Source organism: Cucumis melo, chromosome 6 (assembly GCF_025177605.1).
Source record: "Cucumis melo cultivar AY chromosome 6, USDA_Cmelo_AY_1.0, whole genome shotgun sequence".
Lineage (NCBI taxonomy): Eukaryota > Viridiplantae > Streptophyta > Magnoliopsida > Cucurbitales > Cucurbitaceae > Cucumis > Cucumis melo.
In genome coordinates, this window is record NC_066862.1 from 6,970,601 (window position 1) to 6,984,180 (window position 13,580).

Genomic DNA, 13,580 nt, shown 5'->3' on the forward strand with positions numbered 1-13,580 from the left:
TAGAGTGTGCCCATCTAAATTATCACTGACCCTTCATTTATTTTTTAATTCATATTTGATCTCATGAGGGACCTCCCCAAGTTCCCAACTATATACTCAATTTTTCATTATTAAACCCCTTCACATTTTCCTTTTAATAATTACTCCTTATTTCATATGCATGCCCATGCTCATAGCCTCCCATCATTGGAAATCTTCCAACCTACAGCAAAATAAATATTATATATTTACATCAACATTCTCCTCAAAATGTTTTTATAGACTATTTATTTATTTTTATAAGGGTGGCGTGGTGGAGTTGGAATGATAATAAAAATTGAAAGCCAGCCGTCTAGATATAAATTTGCTCATGAATGAGGACATTTAATTTGTTGAAAAAGTGAGGCAAACTTTTAATACATGATATGTTAAGAATTTAAGATCGATGGGGTAAGTATAAAAGTCAAAGCAGTGAGAGTTGCATTTAATAAGTATTAATTATCTTTAAAACTATTTAATGTTATCTGATATATTCAAAATCCAGCTTGATTACAACGTTCCAATTTGAAATTTTAATGAAATATTTGACTATTTCACATGATCAAATTTTCAAATTAGACTTACGTAAATATATATATATATTAACCTATACTTAACAGATGGGGGTTGTCTCCTAAACTATATAGAATTGAAATATTCACCGCCCTTCATTTATCCCAATACTTCAAAAGCTTTTAATAGATAAGGTTATGTTCTATTTAGTTAATTTTTCAATTAGGTGTCTAAGGAGTTTATTTATTTCCTTAGCCCAATTAATTCAATGCTTAAACAAAAAAAAAAAAAAAAAACATATTTTATTGATCGATTTAAGCTGAAATACTCTAATTGTGGATTCAAATGTGTTGATGATCACATGATCTGAAAATTATTTCAAATAAACATCATAATTGATGGCACAATTAATTAAACAGGTAGTAGTACAAGACCATAATTTTGATTAAAGTCGATTATAAATGAAGCATTAAAAATTTGTTTGAAATATATATATAATGAAGTTGGATTTTGGGGTATATAATTAAAATCCCCACACGTGACTAAGATCTAAGACTAACAGAAGGCACATGAATTTGTATGATTTGAATTTTCCCGCTCAATTCTATGTATCAGTTTGATTTATATACAATGGGGTTATAATGTAGGGACATTTAATGTATTATTTATTATTTTGTCCAAAAAATGTTTCATGCCATGCCAATTTCTTTTGTGTATTCGGACAGCTTCCAAATTAAATCATATCATGCCACCACGTGATTTTGTTCTACTCACCCTCCCATCATTTTAAACCTTTCTCACCATCTCTATCTCTCTGCTTATTTTTATACGCCTAATGCATGTGTATATATACATTATTATATCTTACAATACATCAATTGTTTTATATGAGATAAGTTTTTTATATATAAATTATCCCTTCTCTTAATTTCACTGATTTTAAGCAAGTTCCACTTCTTCTTTATTTTTTTTTATTTTTTTTCAAATTAAAGAGTACTTGAATTAATGAAATTGTTGTTATTTTTAATATAAGAATGGGCAAAACATTTTGTTTTGGAGTTCAGACCCTTGCACTTTGCTTTATTTTCCAAGGGTATACCCAAGTGTGCTACTTTCACAGTTTTGTCCAGTAAACTTTTTGATTATTCCATTTTTTGGATGTTTGATTAATTATTATTTATGGTGGCCACATGTCGTCCATATCTTATCCACATTGGACATTAAACCTTAAATAATTATCTCTCTGCATGCACAATCCTCAGACCTTAATTTTCTTATTTGTCTCTATTATTTTAATCTTTGAATATGTTTTTATATCAACCCCAAGACTTTCTTTAAACAAAATACATAAATTATATCATATAAGTGAAGGTGGAAGAGTTTAATTTTCTGCAACCGGAATTTTAAATTTTATGAAAACTTTGCCCCATCAGAAGGACATTGTTTTAAATTTAAACAACCTCTAAGCATAGCTACTCAACAATCACTTCATTTCCTAGCATGCCATTTTAAATTCTAAGCCAATTTAAAGAAAAAAAAATGGTAAAAACAATAGTTTAAAAGCTATTTCTGTAGAAAAAATGATTTTATTTTCTAAGATGTCACTTTAACAATGTAGTTAAGTAAGCCTTCGTTTCCTTTCTTTCTTTGTGTTTGAGATTTTAAATGTCATATCTTTGATTCAACATATGTGCACCTATTTAATTTTAGCTATGGCTTGAAAGAAACATCATATATCTCAAAGTAAATAACTTTTATTATTACTATTATTAGATATGTATTCTTGGGATAATATCTCTAAGTTCTCATATATTTTCGTATGTACAGTTCTAAAAAACATAATTTTCAAACACATAAAAAAGCAAAAACAATCTATAGGTTAATATATATAGGAAGGAAAAGAGATGATCACAAAAACCAAAACTTTGATCCCCAAAACTAATGAACATTTTGAAATTCCTTGCTCATCTTTTCAAAAGAAAACAATCTACACAAAGGTGGTCCAAGAATCTCTCTCTATACACAGTCTAAAGTTGTCAGCATCTGCATTAAGCACATATATAATATATATACACACACACACACACATAAATTTATAAGAGCTTTACGACTTTCGGTTGGCTTGAAAAGGCACAATAATAATTTAATTATGTGAGAAGATGATCTCATCTTTTAATGATTGTCTCTTTCTTATTACTTTCTTTTCCCCTCACATCCTCCCAACAAAATCTATTCAACTTCCTTGCCTTTCTTACTTATTTTTCTTGCCTCTTATTATCATCATAATAATGTTCACAATTACCCATTTCTTTTAACTATTTCAAATATTATTCTTACATTTATCGTATGTACAAAAAGGATGAATAAAACAGTGATTTAAAATATTAATTTACACTATTAATTTTGATGATATGGGATATAAATATTTTCCTCTTTTAAAATTTGTACAGAAAAAGGAGGGAAGGGAAGGGAAGGGAAGGGAAGGGAAGGGAGTGGGATTCCTCTGCCAAAAATACTGTCTTTTCAGAAGCGAAAAATCGGAGTCTTTGTCTTGTGGGTCAACAAGTTCCACGTGTAGCCCCAGCGCTGCATCTTCACCCCAGCTATGTGGGTCCCAGAACTTCCAAGTGGCATCTCCCACGTGATTATCCTGCCATCTCTGTCTCAACAAAACGCACCGTTTCTTTCAAAAGTTCCTCCACGATCCACTCCTCTATCTCTCTCACTATCCCCTCACCCTCCTCCTCCTTCTCCTCCTCATATCCAATTCCCACAATATCCATATCTTTTTCTATTATTCCATCTATGTCCTCCAACACCTCACACTTCGCACGTGGCATTTTCCTCACTTTCTCACACAATTTCTCCGCCACCTCCGGCCACCGCTCCCCTCCCCACGCTCCCTGCCGGTATGGCCGAAGTTCGAGATATGGCTTCAATAACTCTTCCACCAAGTGGCACAGTAATTTTCGATGGGGAATTGAAATTTTGTAATTGTGGGCATTTTTGTAATTTACGTTTTCGAGGAAAACGGAGGAGAATATTGAAGACGAAGTAGTAGTACTACGGCGGAGGAGTATTTGTCTGACGTAATCTACCTCTGCCGTGATCTCATGGTTGTCATTACAATTGGCGGCGGCGGCGGCGACGGTGGTTATGATGTGATGTTTGGGTTTGGGTTTGTTGCCGTCTTTTTTGGGTGGTAACTGGATGAGGGATTGTTGGTGGTTAGGTGATTGGAAGTAGCGTTTTGATTCTTTATCGCTTGTCTGATTCGTACCTTGATTCCGTTTGCACGGTGGCTGTAAACCCAAATGTAGAAAACAAGGCAACAAAATTAAATTTAAATTATTTTCATTCAATATATAACTTTTCAAAAATAAGAGCCTCCAAATATATTTGCAAATATAATAATATAATACAGAAGAATTTACAAAATAATAAACTAGAAGTCTAATTTATTATATTTACCATTATTTAAAAATGTTTGTTATATATAATTAATTATTATTTTTAAAAGTATTACTCAAATGCAATTATTCTCTAAAAATAATATATGATACATTTTAGAAGAAGAAATCTTTAGAATAAAAGGAATATATTAAAATGTTTCAGTACACCTACCTACCATTTTTCTGCTTCTAATTTCTTGTTTTTTAAAAAAAGAGATATATGAAGATGAGCGTAGCTTCATTTCCACTCTCTTCTTTTTCAGTTTCAGGCAATAAAATAAAACAATATTAATGATCAAATAAATATACTATGGAGGATATAAACATTTTCGATCTCATACTCATTTAGTTGAGTTATGAGTATGGTTATAATAATAAAGCCGATTTTTTATAAAATGAAGTAGGAACTAAAGCAATTAATTTGAAAAGGATAGTATAAAGTGGGGAAGATATGTGACCCACGCATGCATAAGTGTAATTGAAAAAAAAGAATACCTGAATTTGAGTTGGTTTAATGGATGAGGAAAATGGAGGATGTTTGTTGATGAGAATGGTAGTGGGAACAGAACCGAAGTTCAAAAGTTCATTGGACAATGGAGTTTTCTTAAGAGGAGCATCAATGGCTGCTTTTGTGATTCTTGATGAAACCACAAATGCTTCCTCTTTCTTATTACCCTTCTTCGACACCACCATCTTTGTTGTTGTCGTTGTCGTCGTCTTCACACCCTTCTGCTTCTTCACCTTCATCGTCTTCTGCAAATTCGCAGCTTCTTTATTGGCTTCAACTTTTGGCTCCAACACTACTCTCTGTCTTGTTTGGCTTTTGGGTTTGGTTTGGTAATTAATGATCATATCTTGATCTCTTCTTGTATTATTGTTATTAAGATTGGTGATATCGATGAGAGCAGCTTCTTTTCTTCTACTCACACTTTCTTTCATTTGCTTTACCATCTCTTTAGCGTAATGGGTTGGAGTAGTACTACTTGGATTTGGATTTGGATTTGCATTGTTCTCTTTATTGTCATAATTATTGGGGATTTGAAGTGAGAAACGGTGGTGATAATTATCCACATTTGATTTCCTTTCACAAGATGATCTTGGAGTTTCTGGCAAAGAACGAGACCCACTTTTTAATTTTGTGGTCGTTTTTGAATAATAAGCACTTTTGGGTGTGATTGAAGAATAAGGACTGGAGGTGGATTGTGGAAGAATATCCAAACCCATTAATCTCGCTACTAAAGTTGGTGTCTTGGTGCTTGGAGAGTCATTCCCGGTCGACAAATTATTGTTCATTCCATTACTTTTGGTTTTGATTTGAACAATACCCTTCTGCCACCCATTTGAATACAAATTAAAAATATTATATACAATAATATATATTTCTAAGAAAAAGATCAAGTAACTACTTACTGGAAAATGTAGAGCATCTTGATTTTCTTTTTGCTTTGGAGTCTTACTTGGTAATGGATCAGAAACATGTAATTCTTCCTCCGATTCCAAACTGTTCCGTGGTGCTTCAGTACCTGAAATTTTACATATCTCAACTCATCAAAATCAAATTTTGGAAGGCAGCCCATAATTCAAAATCCAATCTTTTGAAGTTTAGAAGAAAAAGAAAGAACCTTTAGGAACATGGTGGTCGGATTGTGGGTTGAGAGGGGCAGAGGATTGAGAAGAGAGGTGGCTTAAAGGATGAAAATCAAAGAGCTGAAAAACAGCACACATACAACCAGCAGAAGTTGAAGAAGAAGAGGAAGAAGAAGAAGAAGCTTCATTATCCAAATCATTTTTGAATACTCTTTTAATGGAAGAAGGTGAAGGCGTTGTTTTGGTTCCATGTCCACTCCAATACCTTTGCTTCCCCATTATCAGCAAACTTTTCTCTTTACTTAGCTCTTTCAATTTGGAGTAAAGAGAAAGGAAATAAAAGATTGTTTGTTATATAGAGAGAAAAAAAAAATGTCAGAAAGAGAGGGGTTCTGAAGTGGAAGCGAAAAAAGCGGATCAAATGAAGCATATTTATATAAAGGCAGTAATAATATTAGAATTCAGGAATTTTAAGTACACATACAGAAGTATGATCTGTTGTTGTTCTTCTTCTCAGTACTCTCTCTAAATTTACTTTTTTTTTTTTGGGTTACTTTTTTACACTCACTCCCAAGTTTTACTGCACTCAAACTTCAAAAAAAACCATACCTTTTTTTTGAAAAAAAATGTCTAGGGAATTGGAATGGGTGAAGGGAATAAGTAAAATAGGATGGTGAACATACACTTGGTTGGTTTTGCAGTCTGTAGCTAAAGTTTTGTATTATATTATAATAATAATAATTCTATGGTTTATTGTGTTTTTGTATCATAAACTATTTTATTCAATTTGAGCCCTCCAATGTGTCTCTTATTTTCTTATGTCATTAGCTTTTTCAATTGCCTAACTAACTTACAAATTGATTATAATATAATATTCTGTCTAAAATTTCAAAGCTCTTTTATATACCAACATTTGATAGTTGGGTGGTGTTTAGGAAAACTCTAAGAAATCTTTTTGAGAAATTAAAAGATAATAATAAAATCAGAAAACACAACAACTCTAATCTTTAAAATTTTCCCTATGTAAAAATTCTCCTTAATCTCAATTACAAAAACAATATAATCTCGAGAAATATCATGTCGCTAAAACAAATGAATTAGTGTACCAAATTTAAAACTCTTCAAATTAAAATGATATCAAATCAAAGTTTAGGCATAGGTTCTGTTGCTCTTTTAATATTATTTTGTCAAATTCTAATATAACTTTAGTTTTTATTGGGTTTTAGTACACTGATGTAAAACTGGGACTTAGGATTTGGGAGATCCATATCCTTTCATTTGATTTATTGATATAGTTTAAAAACAAAATTTAATTAAATTGTTTGTTAACTAATTAATCAAATTAGGTACAAAAAGTTAGACAATATACATCGTCTTTTCTTTCCTTTTTTTGGGAAAGATTTGAATCCTAATATGCAAACCTTCCATTTCCAAAGATATGATAGAAGGTTTTAATGATATATACAGCTATCCCTATTGATTAGGTTAGCTCATTTTTTGTTGTAACATTAGTGTATGTGTGATAATGCAAAGTATTTAATTATGTCATAATGCGAGAGAGGACGTAAAGGAAGGAAAAATTAGGTGGTCCATTTATTCGGAAAATTTATTTATTTTAGCTTGAAGACGTTGTAAGTGAATTTGAATCTAATTTGTAAAGAAATTAAAAGATGTATCTATAGAATCTATATTTTAAGGATAAATTAATATGACAAGGATTTGGAATCTCATCCAACCTCAAACACAACTTTGAATTGAGCTGACAATTTTTTTTTTTTTTTTTAATTTTTAGTTTGTTCTTTTTCATTGTTAGGTACACTGATCGGACCTACAATAATTAATTCAAGTACATCTCAAAATATTCGAAATCTAGTAATCATGCATTATTATACTCTAAGAAAATTATGCACTCAAATTTTAATTATTACTTATGTTTGTCTAGTAATTAAATGCATTTATAGAGACAATTTTAAATTTTATTTATATATATTAGTGTATAATCGTATAAAATAGTTGATTATTGTTAATCAGAACATAAATGAAATTCAAACAGAAAATGTTGTTAAGTTAATGTGTGTAGTGGGTTTGGTTGCATAAATAAATGGAAATGGACCCTTATACATTTACTTGTAAGAAACCAATAAGTAGTTCAAATCTTTTAGATTATTCTAAAGTTATATATATATGTTCTCTTAAGTGAAAGTACAATTTTTAAATTTCATTCTTTTAGATTATTAGCAATAATGGATGCCATTATTAAAGTTTTGTTTCATTTTATTTAGTTAAATTTTATTCTCTCTCAAATATTTAATATCATCTTCCTTTCTTCGCTTGAATTATAAAGAAAGTAAAAAATTAACTTTAATTAATTGGGGAGGAAATAATGGTGTAGGAACTTGAACACAAGATCTCCCAAATCATTTGCTCTCATGTTATCTTAAATTATCAATTGACCCAAACTTTCAATTTTGATATGGAATTTCATACTATCAAATATGGTATTAGCTAGAGTCCACGTTAAGCCAATATAGGTATTCAATCTAAGATTGACGGTTCCAAAAGAGCACCATTTTAAAAGGACACGTTGAGATGTTAAAAATCTCATAATATTAAATTAACTAAAGGATGACTCAAATTCCCTTGTATTCGTTATAAATTCGATAGGTTACTCCTATTATTGTAAATTAGTTTTAAGATGAAATCTCGTATTATTAAATACTTTCGAACAAATTTTATTGTTTATCTATTTGGTATACACTTTAGAAAATTTCTTATATTAATTATTTGTTTATCTTTATCTGTTCATGGTAAGATTTAAACAATTTTGATATATAATTTTTTAAAAAAATAATTTAATTTCCACATATTTTTAATATTAAAAAAGCGAACATATTTTTATTCATATAAGATAAACTATTCATATATATATATATATATATATATATATTGCCCTTGAATAGCTCACTTATTAATGATAATTAGTTTTTAAATAATGTAACTTTTATTTTTACAAATTCTAAAAAAGAAACGTAATAGTTTTTGAGAAATATTTTTGAAACATTCCCTTTTATGAAGGAGTGAGATAGATATAGTAATAAGTGTTCCAATCATGCATAGTTTAGAAAGGGGATGGAATCACTTTGAGAGTAATAAAGTTTGAGAGAGGAAAAAGTAAAAGGTTTGTGTATTTGTTGCATATGCAAGATTTTATGAGAAAAGGTATGAAAAGATTAAATGACTGTAGGATAAAGATAGTAAAAAGTAAATGATTTTAAAGGAGAAGGGAATAATATCTATATATAATATTGTATTATAGTGTGGGAAGGGAAATGCATGTGAAGGGAAGTTGTTTGGATATGAGACATGAGGAGGCAGAAAGAGGGATATTAAGGACAGTCTCAAACCTGTAAAGTGTTCAGTTTGGATCCCACTTTCAAACACATATATACATTTCTTTGCATTGGACCACACACAAAACTCAATTCTATTCCCATCTTTTTTTTAACAATATACCATAGGAATAAAGGATCTCTAGCTAGTGTAGTTGATAGATGCACGAAAAAATATCAATTAGGTTAATACCTCTTTAACGTCTTTATGATCATCTCCCGAAGATAATAGAAATTTCATTCAAAACATGTCGAAGCTAAGATGTATTGTACAATAAGAACTAGAGGAAATTAAAGCTCCAATGATGGAAGCTAAACTAAAGGAAATTCTTCCAATTTAGAGCAACGTTGGAGGTATGATAATTACAATAAGATTCAATTTAATACTTCATTTTATTTACACTTTCTTCTTCTTCATACAAAAATATTCATTTGATATATCTGTAAATCGAGGAGTACTTTGATATTGATATTTTAATAATGGTTTAATATATATATTTAACTATTTATAATCCATTTCCAAGTCTCTTCTTACCGTCTTTTTTATAAATCATTTTTCCTTTCATTCTTTTGATGTTTTAGGCAATGAGATACTATATTGAGAAAAACTTGCACAAATAGAGAGTTCTAGTAAATAATATATATATATATATAACAGGGTAGATCACACGCTGTTTTTGGGCTCCAATTATATAATAGATTGTTGGTGTTTCTAACTATTATAACCTATAGTTAACTACAGTATTATTGTTTTTCAAATATCTCCTTACTACAATATTTAATTCATACTCTCTGATCTCTTTTTTTGTTACAGTATTTACTATCTCATGCTCAAACTATAATAGTTTATACCTCAAACACATATTAAACTTCAAACTACATTAACAACTGATCAACTATAATGACTAATTCAATGTCTCAAGACCCGTAGAAATTAATTAGCTATCAAGCAAAGAAAAAAAAAAAAAGAGAGAGAATGCTTTCAAAACTTGGGTTGAATACATATTTACTATATGTACTATGATATTGAGACGTGAGAGGAGGCTAATGAAAAGGAGTAGAAAAGGTGGTTAATAAGTAGGTTATATAAATAATATAGTTTTTTTTAAGTGATTTAAGAATAAATTTTCTTTAACTCTATGAAGTGTTTTAAAATTGCTTAGCCTTTTCATTGCACAAATATAGGGGGGAAATGAGTTTTTTTTTTTTTTTTTTTTTTTTTTTTTTACAATTTAAATTTTAAAGTTACTTTAAAAAAAGTTGTTTGTATAAGAAAACATTTTAAAGAAATACAAAAGTTGTTTACAAAAACACTTTAATATGTCTTTTTCAAAGGACTTAATAAAGAAAGGATCTCATTCACATAAATACTACAATATTACCATATATTTTTTGAGTTATTATTATATCAATTCGATGAGATCTATATATCATATACACACTATATAAAAAGTTCTCGTTTTCTTTTTCTATTAATTGAAAACTCTCTCTCTCTAGAAAAGAATTAAAAATCAATTGAACCTCCGGCCAACTATTTTAGATTCCTATTTGTTGAATTGTTATTATATATAATTATTTTTAAATTAGAGCCCTCTTACTCCACATGTTATTTGCATACTTCATCCTATAATATGAACAAAATGAAATGCTAAAAAACCAACACAGAAGCTATATTTTTGATAAATCTTAGGTTATATACAGAAAATGAAAGAAAATTGTAGTGCACATTATTCTATGACCAATGTGATGTTTGAGATTCAGTTTTTGGGGAAAACTTTGCAGATTCCCTGCTTTAAAAATTAATAATATTCCTTGCCTAAAAAAATAGTAATAACAATAGTTGAATATTAATATACAGAGAGAGAGAGAGGAGAGAGAGAGATTAGAAATTTGAAATTCAAAAGTTTTGTAAAGTGAAGGGGAAAGGGGGTGGTGACATAGATAGATTATTATTTTGAGGTGTGGGTGGACATATGATTATGGTGAAATGGCAGTGATGCCATTGTTTTTATGCATAATATCCCTCTGCTTCCTTGCCCTCTAAATAGCATTCACTTTCAGACAAACACTCCCTAAACCCACACACATCCTTATGTCCCCTAATATCACACTTTCCTTTCTTTTTCTTTTTCCTTTTCTTTTTTCCTTTTTCCTTTTTTCACTCATAATATAATTTTTCCCAACTATATGTCCAACTCTCTAGATTTTACAAAGTTGGACACTTATAATTTGGGATAATTTTAGAACATATAGGGCATAGTTGACATAAAATCGAAACAAAAACGATAGGATCAAGCTATGAAAGTAACTAGATTTAATCAAAAATAGCATCTTATAACAAAACTGATCGACCTATGAGAGAAGGTTGGTTTGACTGAGCCTAACGACTTGCCTAATGGGGTTGCACATGCCCCCGCTCAAAAATGGAAAATAAAAACTAGATTATAAGATATAATGGACATAAAATCGAAATAGAAAGCAACATAACAAAAAAAAAATAACTAGTCCTAAGAAAGAGGGCGGTTGACTTTGCTTGATCTTTGGTTGAGCCTAAAAACATGTCTAATGGAGTTGCCCATTGCCTTAGCACAAAAATATCATCTTAGGACCAAAATGGACCTAGGTAGGTATTAAATCACCAATAAACCAAAAAACTTAAAGTTTTTAGATGAAAGTAAATTTAATTTAACATATAATACTCCCCCTCAATAATTGCAGGCTTGAAATAGGAAGAAGAGTCAAATATATTACAGTGGCTTAAACCCAGGACATCCTAAAACGACGATATGCTCTAATATCATCGTAAATTATCGATTAACCCAAAAGTTTAAACTTGTAACTAAATGTAAATTTAACATAATATCTAAAAGATACATATGTGTTGGTTGAGGCCATGCCTAACAAAATGACTAATGCATGCCTCAACCCAAGTGGATAAAAGGTGAATAACCTTATGTCATTTACGCTACAAATATCATTATATCTACGGAGAAAAAAAGTCAATTCTCCATCCCATGTTATAAAACTCACGTAACCTTTCACACTCTAATTTAAGCATTAAAGTGATGTGTATATTTTCTTTTATTTTGCAAGTTAGGTTCTTTTTGATCCTCTCGAAAGTTTCGCTAGTCTTTTCACATGAAGGCAAGACTTTTCTTTTCTACTTGGGATTTTGACATCAACATATATATTTTTTTAAAAATTTAAATACTCTTCAAATTAAAAGAAAAAAAAAAAGAGAAGATAATTTTCCAATATGATATCTGCACAAGGTCACAAAATGTGTACTATTGGAGATGTGATACATATGAGAGTAATGGTAGGGAGGCCCTCTCCTTGTTCCATAACCCTTGTTCAATCATACCACTTTACCATTATTAAGAGAGAGAGAGGGGTTTTCCATTTCTCCATTATTAATATTCTTCTTCTATTGTCAGCAACTCTTTGGATATATGGGATAGAGGGGAATGCCAATTCTGATCTTGAATTCTTAAATAAAACACAATGATTGATGTTTGAATAATGCAACATTTTCTTTTTCAAACTTTAAAAGAAGTTTCATTTTGTTTTGCTCTATTTCTCTCTTCCAAACACATTGATTGTTCAAAACCCTTGTTGGGCACACAAATTGGTTCTGCTGTGTTCTATATTGTAAGAATTCCTCCAAGCCCTGTAAAGGCCCAAATTCCCCATTTCTAAGTTGTGTAAAAGTACTAACAATTAATACAAAACATATTGCATTATAATTCTTAAGAAACAGCTACATAAATAACAAATGTTATAGAAATTTCTTAAATTTCTATTTTTTAAGAGGACTTAGTGAAGAAAAAAGATAGTTGGACTACCAAACCTTGGATTTATTAGATACCTCTGAACTTTTATTTTAATCGCACTATTATAATTCTTCCATCAATTTAATCAGTTTTTTTTTTTTTAAAAATCATGGACCTAACTTTAAACATCAAATTGAAGTTTTGTCTTTTTATTTCTTCTATGTTTTGAATTCTGTTTTTAAATTTTGTTTATCAAAAACAAAAATCATATATGTTTATTAATTGATTTGAAAACAAAAGTTTTCTTTTTCATTTTAAGTTTTCCTTCCTAATTTTAAAAAACAAGTGAATTAGTTGTCAAATATATCCATTTTAAAAAGCTAAAAATAAAAAACAAAAAAATAAAAATAAAAAATTAATGAATTAGCAAATGAGTCTTTAATGTTCTAATTTCTTTCATGTTTAGGTACAATAAACGAAGGTTATTTGTAATTGGTCGGTCACTTGCTTTAATAACACACAAAATTCAGTTTTGATTATCTATTAGGTTCATTATATATATATATATATACACACACACATATACATCCACCAAAATACAATTAAAATTTTTCGGACATTAAAATTTTGAAAACTTGCTGTAATATGAAAGTTTTGATAATTAGAAGAAAAGAGTTATAATACAAAATTAAAAAAATTTATGGATTAAGTTAAGAAAAAAAATGTTTTTCAAGAAATTCATTGTTGTGAAAATTGTTTAAAATGACTTAAAATTAGATTTAGTAGCGTTCGAACACTATAATCTTTTTTCAAAATAACTTATTTTTTAAATTAAACACTTGAAAATG

At 29.5% G+C, this 13,580-nt stretch overlaps 1 protein-coding gene across 2 annotated transcripts; it reads right to left on the reverse strand.

The window, feature by feature from the left end:
• Positions 1-2,903: 2,903 nt before the first annotated feature.
• Positions 2,904-6,187, reverse strand: LOC103484030 (uncharacterized). 2 transcript variants are annotated; one of them, XM_008440925.3, is made up of 4 exons: positions 5,606-6,187; positions 5,394-5,506; positions 4,479-5,312; positions 2,904-3,833 (listed from the first exon to the last, which is right to left on the reverse strand). In XM_008440925.3, exons 1-4 carry the CDS (start codon positions 5,847-5,849, stop codon positions 3,177-3,179), a joined length of 1,848 nt encoding a protein of 615 aa, XP_008439147.1. In that variant the 5' UTR covers positions 5,850-6,187; the 3' UTR covers positions 2,904-3,176. The 2 variants fall into 2 exon arrangements, with proteins under 2 accessions (XP_008439147.1, XP_050942636.1); XM_051086679.1 differs by having other exon boundaries at positions 4,479-5,309; positions 5,606-5,951.
• Positions 6,188-13,580: the final 7,393 nt, after the last annotated feature.